The sequence below is a fragment of the Orycteropus afer genome, unplaced genomic scaffold (genome assembly GCF_000298275.1).
Source record: "Orycteropus afer afer isolate SDZICR_OR568_19922 unplaced genomic scaffold, OryAfe1.0 scaffold00325, whole genome shotgun sequence".
NCBI lineage: Eukaryota > Metazoa > Chordata > Mammalia > Tubulidentata > Orycteropodidae > Orycteropus > Orycteropus afer.
Window position 1 is genome coordinate 2,665,850 of NW_006921912.1, and position 12,241 is coordinate 2,678,090.

The 12,241-nt window shown below is 42.4% G+C and overlaps 1 protein-coding gene across 1 annotated transcript; it reads right to left on the reverse strand.

Annotated features, from left to right (window-relative positions):
* Positions 1 to 1,549: 1,549 nt before the first annotated feature.
* Positions 1,550 to 8,500, reverse strand: LOC103206616 (pannexin-3). Its single transcript, XM_007952119.2, has 4 exons — positions 8,320 to 8,500; positions 6,503 to 6,645; positions 3,849 to 4,063; positions 1,550 to 2,189 (listed from the first exon to the last, which is right to left on the reverse strand). The coding sequence occupies exons 1-4, from the start codon at positions 8,498 to 8,500 to the stop codon at positions 1,550 to 1,552; spliced, it is 1,179 nt and encodes a 392-aa protein (XP_007950310.1).
* Positions 8,501 to 12,241: the final 3,741 nt, after the last annotated feature.

Genomic DNA, 12,241 nt, shown 5'->3' on the forward strand with positions numbered 1-12,241 from the left:
AGAAAAATGAAGCAAGATCCATACCTCACACTATACACAAAAATTGAACTCAAGATGGACCAAAGACCTACTGTAAAACCTAAAACTATAAAGTTCATCAAAGATATAATAGGGGCAAACTTAGGACCCCACACTTATGGCATAAGTAGACTATCAAGCATAACTCAAAATGCACAAAGAGCAGAAGAGAAACTAGATGACTGGGACCTTCTAAGAATTAAATTTTTTGTGCATGAAAAGACTTCTCCAAAAGAATAAAAAGATAACCCACAGATTTGGAAAGAAATATTTGGCAATGACATATCCGACAAGGAACTTATCTCTAAAATTTATAGAAAAATTCAACAACTCAACATCAAAAAGATAAACAATCCACTTCAAAAATGGGCAAAGGACATGAACAGGTATTTCACCAAAGAAAATGTTCAGGCAGCTCACAAACACATGAAGAAATGCTTGCAATTATGAGCTAGTAGAGAAATACAAATGAAACCAACAATGAGATATCATCACACTCCAGCAGTAATAGCAAAGTCCAAGAAGATAGAAAACAATAAATGCTGGTGAGGGTGTGGAGAGATTGGAACTGTCATACACTGTGGTGGGACTGTAAAATGGTACAATCACTGTGGAAAATGTTATGGCTCTTCCTTAAAAAGGTGGAAATAGAAATACCATTTGATCCAGCAATCCCATTACTAGGAATATATCTTAAAGAGGTGAGATCCAGGACACAAATAGATATGTGCACACTCATATTCATGGCAGCATTATTTACAATAGTAAAGGTATGGAAACAACTTAAGTGCCCATCAATAGCCGAATGAGTCACCAAATTATGATACATACATACATGGAATACTATGCAACATTAATGAATAATGAAGAATCATCGAATCACCTCAATGTGGATGAACTTGGAGGACATTATGCTGAGTGAAATAAGTCAATCACAGAAGGACAAATATCGTATGAGTCAAGGACAAGTCTAGCATCAGTTACTATAGGGAAGGAAATTTTCTTTGTTGGTTACGAGGGATGAGAGGGGAAGGGAAGAGAGGGAAAATGGATAATTAAGAGACAGGTTTGATAGCAGTGAAGGAGAAAATAGTACAACAAAGTCATGTGACTAGCACAATATCACTAAGGAAAAGGAAGAAAAGGAGAGGTGCACAATAGGTATAGACAATAAGGGCAAATACAATTGCATACACAACACTGCATTATCTTAACAGGAAACAATAATCCACATAGGTATACAGATATGGATAAGTAAATGGGAATATATCCACAATCATACATAGGTTTGGCAGATGATATCCTTACATATGTATTTGTATGTGCTATAAAAATGTCCTTATGCTGTTTAAACATAACAGGAGGGAAAGTTAGGATAATTTCTTAGCCACAAATAAGCTGTATTTGGGATGGAATAAACTGGATCAAAGCCCCATTCTAAAGTGGGCATTTTGTGGGTTAGTAAGTGGGCTTGTGAGGAAGGAGAGAGATATTTTTGCTTTCCATAATTTTTTGCTCCATGCTTTGTTATCTATAAGTTTTCATCACACACCTGGTGGGTAAGATGCTTAGGTTTTGAGGGCTCTAAGCCAGCCAATAAAGTCATGAAATCGACCACTGTGTCGATGTTGTGCTTCTGGGTGGTTGTGTCTTTTAACACACACAAGACACTCAACCAGCTAAAAGAGATGAGCTCAGAGATGTTGGCTCGGAGGAAAAGAAGGATCACATTGAGGTCATTGATGGGGCATCCCAGCATCTTTCTGCTGAGGAGATCAAAAGCTGGAAGCATCTCATAGATGGACAAGAGTCGTTTATCCCACCTACATAGCCGGGTGAGGTTGTATAGTATCACTGGGACCAACAGGGTGTATATTGCTACACTGGAGAGGCTAACAATCTGGAAGACAGACAGGAAAGTTAGCCTGCACGTGATCAGATGAGGGACGTAGGTCTCATCATTTAGCAGCCCTCTCTTGATGGAGCAGCTGAATTCCTCTTGGAAGAAGACATCCAGGTGGAAGTGGCCAAAGTACAGGTAGGTGGCTGAGGTGAAGAGGAGTAGGAGGGCATTCCTGAGGAGGTAGGTAGCCACTAGTGAATGTGAGCGCTGCTTACATGCCAGGTAGTGCTCTAGCAGGGGGAATTCAAAGTATCGTTCTTTCCGAGCCCTGGACAGGGGAAGAAAGGAGGCGAGGTTAGGAGAGATCATTCAGAACCATATCCTTAGAAAGCCATGTGGGGAAGTGACAGAGGATCTGTGTATCCAACAAAGCACTCTTGGTTAACGAGAAAACCCACCTGCTCTCCAAGTACTGAGGGCAGTGCAATAAACCCAGTGAATCATCGATGATTAATGAATAGTTGTACTGAATTTCTGGTTACCAAGGCAGACTAAACATCTAAGCTGAATTAGGGTCTGTAGGAAGCAATAAGGCTCACTAATACTGGGCTGGGCGTTTAATTACATTTTGGTTCTGGGCCTTTGTACTCTATTTACACAGAAAACTAATTTTATAAAAATGAATCTCTAAGCAGCTATTTGCTGAGAGCTGTGGTGTTCTATAAAAAAAATTTGGCTGGTGGGGAAGGGGCAAATAGGACATGCAATGATGAAATAAAAATAACAAACAAAATAGATTTATTGGTGAAAAGACAGATAGATACAAACTAAAATAGTTGCAAAAGTTAGGAGGCAGAGGTAGCAATGTGGAGTGTTCAGATACCTTTCTGGAGAATATTAGCTTGAGCTGGGCGTAAAAAGATAGGTGAGGGTCAGAAAAGTAGAGAGGAGAGGAACTTTTTTCAGAGAGTAGAATATGTGCAGAAACAAGACATGATATGGCTTTAAATCTGTGCTCAGACATCCTCTTGGGGGACCTACCCTGACCACTCTATTTAAAACTACATCCCACTTCAACCTCTCAGTTCTGTTGACCTCCTTTGCTTTATTTTTTCTTCATTGCATTTACCGTCTTTTAACATATAATTTAATTGTGTGTTAAGCTTATTTATTGCCTTTTTGCCTCATAAAGGAGCCCTGGTGGCACAATGGTTAAAGTGCTTGGCTGCTAAGTAAGAAGTTGGTAGTTTGAATCCACCAGCAGCTCTGTGGGAGAAAGATGAGGTTACCTTCTCTGGAAAGATTGACAGCCTTGGAAACCCTATGGGGGCAGTTCTACTCAGTCCTATGGGGTTGCTATGAGTTGGAATTGACTCAACTGCAGTGGGTTTGTTTTTCCCTCAATTGAATGTATGCCCACATGGGTAGGTATGTATTTGTCTCCACATCCTCATTTCCCCCTTCACCCCCAGCACACACACGCTGTTGTGTCTAAATCAGCAGATGAATGCATGGGACACAATACATTTTAGTTAATGATGGATGAGTGATTAAATGAATGAATAGCTTGTATAGGGGAACAGGAGAATATTGCCTAGGTAGAATGGGAGGTTTCTGTGTCACATAATAGCAAGAGAAAAGTTTGAAAAAGTAGTTGGTAACAGTGTGTTGAGGGTCTTGGAAAAATATTTGGGAGAATTTTTCTGTAGGATGAGGGGAGCTATTTAAAGTTTCTGAGCAGGGGATTGATACAAGAAAGTGGTTTTCAAAGAGATTAATCCCATTGTTACTCAGTGTGTGTATCTTAAACTATAGTTAGAAAACTTTCTCTTCTCTCTTCATCAGAATGATAGAAAGTGGGGTGATGTATTAAGCACTTTATACTCTTGAGAAGTAAGACATAGGATAACTTAAAGATTACTCTGTAGAGACATAGTTTTAATGCTTGGACTGAGTCCTTTAGAAAGGAATGAAAGAGACAACTCACTTATCCAGTTCATCCCAGAAAATGAAGGGGTCAGAGCTCCTCTGACGGATCTTCACCATGTGCTGCACCAGGCGGATGGAGCGGTTATAGGATTTGTCCAGTTCACTGATGATGAACAGCAGATCAGAGCTGAGGGCTGGCACCGCTGCGTACTGCCACAGCAGAACTGGCAAGTACATGACCACGGCCAGGGCCAGCAGGGAGTAGGGGAGGGCCTGCAGGGGGAGAGTGAGCTTGAGGAGGGAGGCCTGAGGTACTGAGACCTTGAGGAGAGTCCTTTGAGCTGAGAGCTCCCCTTTTCCAATTCTGCAGCAGAAAGGAAAGGCATTGTGGGGCTTGAGCTCCCACAGGCCCAGGACCAAAAGCTCTCTACTGACCTACATGAATTTAGGGAGGCTGGGAGAGGCAGCATGGTGGATTTATGTTCCCTAGCTCCACTTTTCTGATCTAGTGCTTGTTTAGGGCTCCAGGGAGAGATAGAGAAAAGGAAGATAGGAGGGAGGAGAAGAAGAATAGGAATGACTCCTAGGAGAGAACATCTCTATTTAGCTTTGAAAACCCATTGAGAGGCCAACACAGCTGACTTACTCAAACGCTCTAGAGAGGAGGTCAGATACCTTCACCATGTAAACTTCCCTGACTCCTGATGCACAGTGGTCTTTCCTCATCTCTGGGTTATTGGAAATGCCAAACTACACCTCAGGTACTATCTTGGAATTCTGTGGGGCTCTTTCAGGGATGTATATATGCTGACTTTTGGATATGTATGTGCATTGTCTCCTGAACTACACCATTAGCTACCTGAGATATAGGACTTTTCCTTCTATTTCCTCATCATACTTACCTGACTGAAGAGGGTTGGGTTCCCTATTTTGACCTCAGTAAAAAAATCTCTACGTGTAAAGGCTTTTTGAAAGCTACATTTGTGGTAGGCACTTAGCATGTATTATTTCACTTGATCATCACCAGGGTGCTATCAGGTTCCTACTATTAGTATCCCTCTTTTACAGGTAGGGAAATTGAAGCATGAAAAGATTAAGTTACTTGGAGAGCCAAATTTGGGAACTAAATTTATTCTCTTTATGACTACTTGATCTACAGCTTCTGAACCAGGGATGCATTGCTATTGTAGAGAAGCATGTGAGGAAACAGAGGTAGCAAACATATTTTGATTGCAGCTGGATTGAGAAGGGTGATGTGTATGTATTTTCTGAACTAAATGAGAGGCAAACTTAGGAAAGGTATACCAGGCCATGGAGACAATTAGAACCTTTGTGCTCCTGTCCAGGAAATGACCCTTTAAAGTACATACTTTACCTGGTAGGCATTCTGTTTCAGTTTCCAGGGTTAAAGTAGAGCCAGAGAAGCTGGTTTTAAAGTGTTTCTTGGGTGATCCTAATGATCAGACAATTTTACCCTTTTCTGACTCATTAATCTCCTCTACAGTGTCTTTAACATGTTGACATCCAGATTCTAATGGAACATTTCTCATGACAGAGACTTCATTTACTCTTTCCACTAAGTCTGTGGTGTTGTGGGTTCCTAAACATTTTGAGGGCTTGAAAATTATCATGACTAGAAAATGTTATCAGTGACTTCTGACAAAATACTTTGTGTTCAACATGCTCATTACCTCTGCTCCTTTGTAAAACCGCACTAGAATGCCAATAAAGGGATAAAAAGACATAATCCTATAAGGAAGGAGAATGCCAGAGGAAATAAGGACAATAGAATGTTGATAAGTGGGAAGCAGTTGCATGACAGAAGATAGCCCCCTACAGGAGGCTGGGGAGTTGAGTCAGAGGCACCCAGCTGTTTTGTACCACAGAATCAAAATCAAACAAAACCGAACTCACTGCTGTCAAGTCAGATCCGACTCATAGCGACCCCTCCTTGGGTTTCTGAGGCAGTGTCACTATGGAAGTAGATTGCCCAACCTTCTTTCTGAGGAGTGGCTGGTGGGTTTGAACCTCCAGCCTTCTGGTTAGCAGTCAAATGCCTTAGGCACTACATCACCAGAGTTCCTTACCACAGAATTAGATACTCTGAAAATGAGAATGCAGGTGGCACTGTAAACAGGAAAACTGCTTGAAAAATTTGTGTGAGAAACAGACTCCTAGATTCTTTTTATAACATGTTACAGTCAAACAAATACCCTTTCCCTCACCTGGCAGAAGGCTTGAGGTGTACTCTTTGGAGAGATTAAACCAGAGAGACTGTACTTTGATCCACTGAGGGCAAGGGAACCATACTGAGAAGAGAGGGGCTAAGTGAAGAAACACTGCATGGTGAGACCCATAGTTGAGTTCCCTGAGGGTTGGAAGCCAGGCTCGATTCAGCATATTAGGGACTCTTCTTGGAGAAAACTAACCACCCCATGAGAAAAGGCCCATAGATACTGATATCTGAAGGTTTCCCAATGAAATGTCTTGAAAGGATCAGCTTAAACTGAAGGCTGTGAGTCAAAAACCGCACCCATAGGCACAAATTTCCAAACAGGTGTAAAAATCACTAGACTTTTGAAACAGGAAAGTCAGAAACCAAAATAAACACTGGAGGAGGGTGAGGGAGAGGAAATACAGAATGTAATAATATAGTTCCATGCCACTCCACCCAGCCACGGGGTCAGACATAGAGCTCCAGCCCACTCTTACCTTGTGAGGCCAGAGAGACTTCATCTTGTACTGGCCCTGCTCATCCTGCTCATGGTGAACCAGTGAGTCCCAGCAGGAGCTGTCCACATAGGCAGCCTGCCGGACACTGAAGTTACTAGGAGAAAAGCAGCTGATTGGAGACCCTGGAACAGGAATGCAGCTTTGAGGCAATCATGAAGTGGAGCAGATAGGAGCTCAGGGAGCAATCATCTAGGAATTTTCTAGGAGTTGGTCCTCACTTCTTTCCTGGTTTCTGTATCTGGCAGGTGCTGCCCTCCTCCTGTGTCCCACTTTTCTGGGTTCTGCACCAGCTCTGCCACAGCAGGACCTGGCATCATGGAACAGTATCCCATTGTTTGCCCCCCCAACACAATGCAAAAAACAGTTGCCATTTCATCAGTTCTGACTTATGATGATGTCATGTGTTCCAGAAAACTCCATAGGGTTTTCAATGGTTGTTACCTTTTAGAAACAGATTGCCAGGCCTTACTTCTGAGGCACCTCTGGTGGATTGGAACTGTCAACATTTTAGTTACTAGTTGAATGTGTAATAATTGTGTCACTCGGGAACTACTGCTATTTGATTCAGGCCTGCTAAATGTGCTCTCCACCTTTTAGATGTGATAGTTGTTTTCTTTCAAATTTCTCTCTGGACTCCCAGTTAGGCAGCCAAACTGTACTTGCTGTACTCCTGCAATTTGGCACCAAAGGACTTACAGTTTATAGTGATGCCTCCTTCCTGACAGCTGACACCTTTTGGACTCTCAAATTTAGAGTGGGTGATAGAAGAGAAGAAAAGTGGGCTTGCAGGGGGAGTCTCTGGCTTTTGTTTCCTCATCGTTCTCCAGAAAGAGGTATAGGTAAGAACCAGTACTTCTCCCATCTTGTGGGTGAAGGAAGAGTCAGTGGGAGATTGGAACCCCTCCTTGGAAAGAAAAGTAAATTAACAGCACAGCCAGAAAGGAAAGCCAGAATTGGCCAATTCTCAGGAAGTCCACCTTCTCTTTAATGGAGGTAGTGCATTTGGAGAATTTCTCTAGAACCTAAAACCCAAGATATGTATGTATGTTTATATGTGTGGCTGGGATTTGTGGACAGAAGGAATGGATTTATCCAGTACCTATTATGTGCTAGCTTTGTCAGGACTTAACATACATTACTCAAATCCATTACCCTAGTGTGGAATGCTAAGCTAATTCAGAAGATAAGTGGCTTGCCTAATGCATGGCCTTTTGGGTTCTAGGTTCTGAAAGGATTATGGTACCTTAAGCTCTCATCCCTAAGAAAATCAGAGTAAAATATTAATTATTGAAATGACATAAAACATGAATACTGAAATCAAAAGCATATTTCTAAGTTTTTTTGATTGCAAAAGTTTGGAGCTGACTTTTAAACTGGTGTTCTAAGCACATGCATAGTCTGCCCTTTGGGGTGGTGTAGTGCCTAAGGCATTTGACCTACTTTTGTAGTGATACCGCCTTGAAAACCCGAGGGCAGTGAGGTTTTTTATTTATTTATTTTTTGTTACAGTCAGGAAATTTAGTCCCTATAGGAGGTCACGTCAGAGCCCAAGCAAAGAGAGAAATAACTGGGACTCTTCTTTGTACAGGATCTGGGAAACAACTTGTTGTTGTTGTTATGTGCCATCGAGTTGGACCCGACTCCTAGCGACCCCTCCTTGTGTTTCTGAGGCAGTGTCACTACAGAAGTAGATTGTCCATCTTCCTTCCAAGGAGTGGCTGGTGGGTTTGAACCACCAGCCTTCTGGTTAGCAGTCAAGTGCCTTAGCCACTATGCAACCAGAGCTCCCAACTTACCAGAGGAGAATTCTTGGGCAAATGCGAGGGACATCAGCAACAAGGGGGAACCCACAGCTACAAACTTGACGATCCGGTCTAGAGGCAGTTCCAGGCGCAATCCTTTGAGGCGGGGGCTTCTGTAGTCAGGCAGCAGGGCATCTGAGAGCATGTACTCTGCAGCTGTGTGTGCGAGTGACATGATGATGGTGAATGTAGGGGTGCAGAGGTGGCAGGAGGCCCAGGGTAGTAGAGAAGGTGGCAGCTTCAGGATACTGGCTTTGAACAGAATGTCTGCAGTACTAGCCTCATGGATATCTGTGCTAGGAGGAGGGGATGCTTCTCTAAATAACTGGCTCTGCCCTAGATCAGGCACCTTGGTAATTAAAGGGAGGCATAGTCTCAGTAAGTCCTTGCTGGGGAAGGGTCAGACTTCACCTGGGACTGGAGCCAGACTGTTCTCCGTGGGGCTGTTCCTAAGCACATGGACTCCTGCTGTGGCTTTATGCTTCCCTCTCATTAATAAAGTATTTTCAGAGGGACAGTGGAGAGAAGGGAGGTCTGTGGAGCCATGCCCCATATAATTGGTGTGGAATTTGGGTGGAGATTGCTTATATATGTCAAAGGCCCTCATTTTGTGGTTTGAGGGTGGGAATGGAACCCCCAAGACTCAGTTAGGATTGCTACTGCTATATAGTATTCTTTGTCACAGTATTGATTTTTGCACTGGGCCCTGGCTCTTTCCCAGAAACTGCCCTGTACTTGGTGTTAAATTTCCTTCCCTGCCTCTGGTCTTTTTCCAAAATATTTCAGCCACATATTTACAATTTTCAATTCCATTTTAGACCCACTAACTTTCTGGAGAAGCTGCAGAGGATGCGTGGCAGTGTTGAGTGTTGGAAAGAACATGAACTTTGAAATTTGGAGGGAAAGTCCTCCACTGGAGACTTGTCAGTGCTCATTTTTTATTCTGTGATGTCAGACAAGTCACTTTCAATTCAGCTTCTTCACATATGAACTGGTGTAACATTATAACCTTAGCAGGCTGTGAGGATTGATAAGAATATCGTAAGTGAAGGTGCTTTGTAAATTGTAGCATGCAGGACAAATGCCATCTCTTACTTCAATTTTGTGGAATTAGGTGGGAGAAAGTGCAAATACTGGGGCATAGGGCACGTCTGTCTCTACTACAGTCTTTACTATTTCCCTTTTCCCCTGGGCTTTAGTCTGGTTCCCTTTGACAGTGTCTTCCCCAGGATGTCAGTTTAGACAATAGAGAGCCTATGCACTCCCTCCAGCCCACTCTCTAATAATACTTGAGATGGTAATTTCCTGACCAAAGGGTCCCAGTCTGATTTGAAGGCCAGTGAGGACCTTTCCTCTAGGTGCGTCCTCCCAAGGGTAGGTGGTACTGCCAGTGTGTACCCCTAGGCCTAAGGATGGCTGACTTAGGGCATAGGGCAACATGGCAGCTGGTGATCCAAAAGAGAGAGCAAGCAGGAAGCCACAATGCCTTTTATGATCTAGTTTCTGAAGTTGCATGTGATGCAAACAGTTTGTGCTAAGCTGGTAATTGAAAGGTTGGCTGTTTGAACACACCCAGCAGCATCAGGGAGAAAAGAACTGATGATCTGCTTCTGTAAAGATTATAGCAAAGAAAACCCTATGGAGCAGTTCTATTCTATAACACATGGGATTGTCATGAGTCTGAATCGACTTGACAGCACTAGACAGTGACAACAACTTCTACTTTTCCTATTAGTTAGAAGCAAGTCAGGAACCCTGGTACTGCAATGGTTAATTACTCAGCTGCTACCTGAAAAGTTGACCGTTCAAACTGACACAGTGGCTCTGGTGGAGAAAGACCTGGGAATCTGCTCCTATAAACATTATAGCCTAGAAAACTCTTTGGGGGCAGTTCTACTCCTCTGTCACATGGGGTCACTATGAGTCAAACACTGACTGGATGGTACCTAACAGAAACAAGTTCAAGAGGAGGGGAATTAGAATCTACATTCCGAAGAAAGTATCAAATACTTTGTGGGATATTTCAAACCATTATATTTAGGTAAGTTGCAATTTTGAGGAAATTATCCATTTCTTACCCAAATTACAAAGTTTATTGGCATATAATTATTCATAATATCTTCTTCTTTTTTTAAAAAATTGTAATTAGGGTGAAAATTTACAGAGAAAATACACTTTCCATACAGCAGTTCACATACACTTTGTCTCATGACATTGACCACAATTTAGCACAATGCAGTATCTCTCCTCCCACTTCTCCTGATAGTTACCTCTTCCCTGTGTCCATCTCTCCATGCACTTCTGTCCTGTGAGCTGTCTCCCTTTGCATAAGCAGCCCTTCTTTCTCCCATGCTTGTTCTCTCCAAGGAGTGTATCTACCTCAGGTAAATGCTCAACTGATGTGCCTGTCTATTGTTTGGCTGGAAGCCACAGGTGTGCATTCAATTCCAGACCTGAAAGGCAGCTAGGGACCATAGTCTAAATAGTTCCACCAGGCTCCATCGGGCCAGCAAACCTGTTCCCCGCTTTTTTTTTCCCAAATGATTTTGAGTTTTGTTCCACATTGTTCTCCCTGTCTATCCAGGATCTCCTACAAAGATCCTCTTCCAAGTGGTTGACAGTAGTAGCCGAACACCATCTATTTCTGCTGGTCTCATAGTCATATAGGTTACAGTTCGGATGGTGTACCAGTTGCTAGGACTAATTGTTTCCATGAATGTTTGGTTTTCTTCATTCTTCTTGGCTTTGGACGAGGAGAGACCCATCATTGCATCTAGATGGCAGCTTGCAAGCTTTAAGATTTCAGTCACTACTTAACCACAGTAGGAGGTGGAACAATGTTTTGTGTAGTATGTTATGCCAATTGAGCTTGATGTCCTCTGTGCCAATGGTCCCGAGCCCACAGGTTCAACTACTTGGTCCCTCTGGGTAGCTGGCTGTGACCAAGCAGTGACTACAACCTTGCCCCTTTTCAGCCCCATTATACACCTGGGAATTCAGATCATACACATAGAGTTATTGCACCACTGTCTGCCAACCCTATACATGTTCTTGGGTGCACTCTCCACTTCATATACATACCTAATATTTTAGCCTGTCCACCCATCTATCCACCCATATAACTGTGTTTGCCTTCACTGACCACGCCGTACTATATGTGCAAAAGAGTTCATCTTTGTTGTCGGTACTTCTCACGTACCTCTCTATGTCTTTCTTTTCCTCAATACCACTATATTGATCACTCACATTTGGTACATTGCCCTTTTCTTCACCCAAATCAAAACTTATCTCTATCTAAACTTATCTCTATCTAACAGTATTCCTTACCCTCCCCTCCCACCCCTGGTAACCAACAAAGAAAATTTCCTTACATAGATAAACATTTCCTTGACTATTACAATCATGGACTAATACCATATTTGTCCTTTTGTGATTGACTTATTTCACTCAGCATAATGTCCTCCAAGTTCATCCACGTTAAGTGGTGTTTTGCAGATTCTACATTATTCTTTAGGGTTGCATAGTATTCCATTGTGTGTATGTACCATAGTTTGGATATCCATTCCTCAGTTGATGGACAACTAGTTTGTATCCATCTTTTGGCTATTGTAAATAGTGCTGCAATGTCTGCATATGTGTGTTTGTTTTTGTCATGACTCTCACTTCTTTAGGGTATATACCTACTAATGGAATGACTGAGTCAAATGGTATTTCTAGTTCCAACTTTTGAAGAAATTGCCATACTGTTTTCCACAATGGTTGTACCATTTTACAGTCCCATCAGCAGTGTATGAGAGTCCTAATCTCTCCACATCCTCACCAGCATTTGTTATTTTCTGTCTCATTGAACTTTGCTACTAGTGCTGGAGCAAGATGGTATCTCATTGTTGTTTTGGTTTGCATCTCTCTAATAGCT

Coding starts and splice junctions, on each gene's coding strand:
- LOC103206616 (XM_007952119.2), bottom strand. CDS start 8,500: ATGTCACTCGCACACACAGCTGCAGAGTACATGCTCTCAGATGCCCTG. Junction 6,646..8,319: donor TGCCCAAGAATTCTCCTCTG/GTAAGTTGGGAG, acceptor TTCCTGTTCCAG/GGTCTCCAATCAGCTGCTTT. Junction 2,190..3,848: donor TTCTGGGATGAACTGGATAA/GTGAGTTGTCTC, acceptor TCCCCTGTCCAG/GGCTCGGAAAGAACGATACT.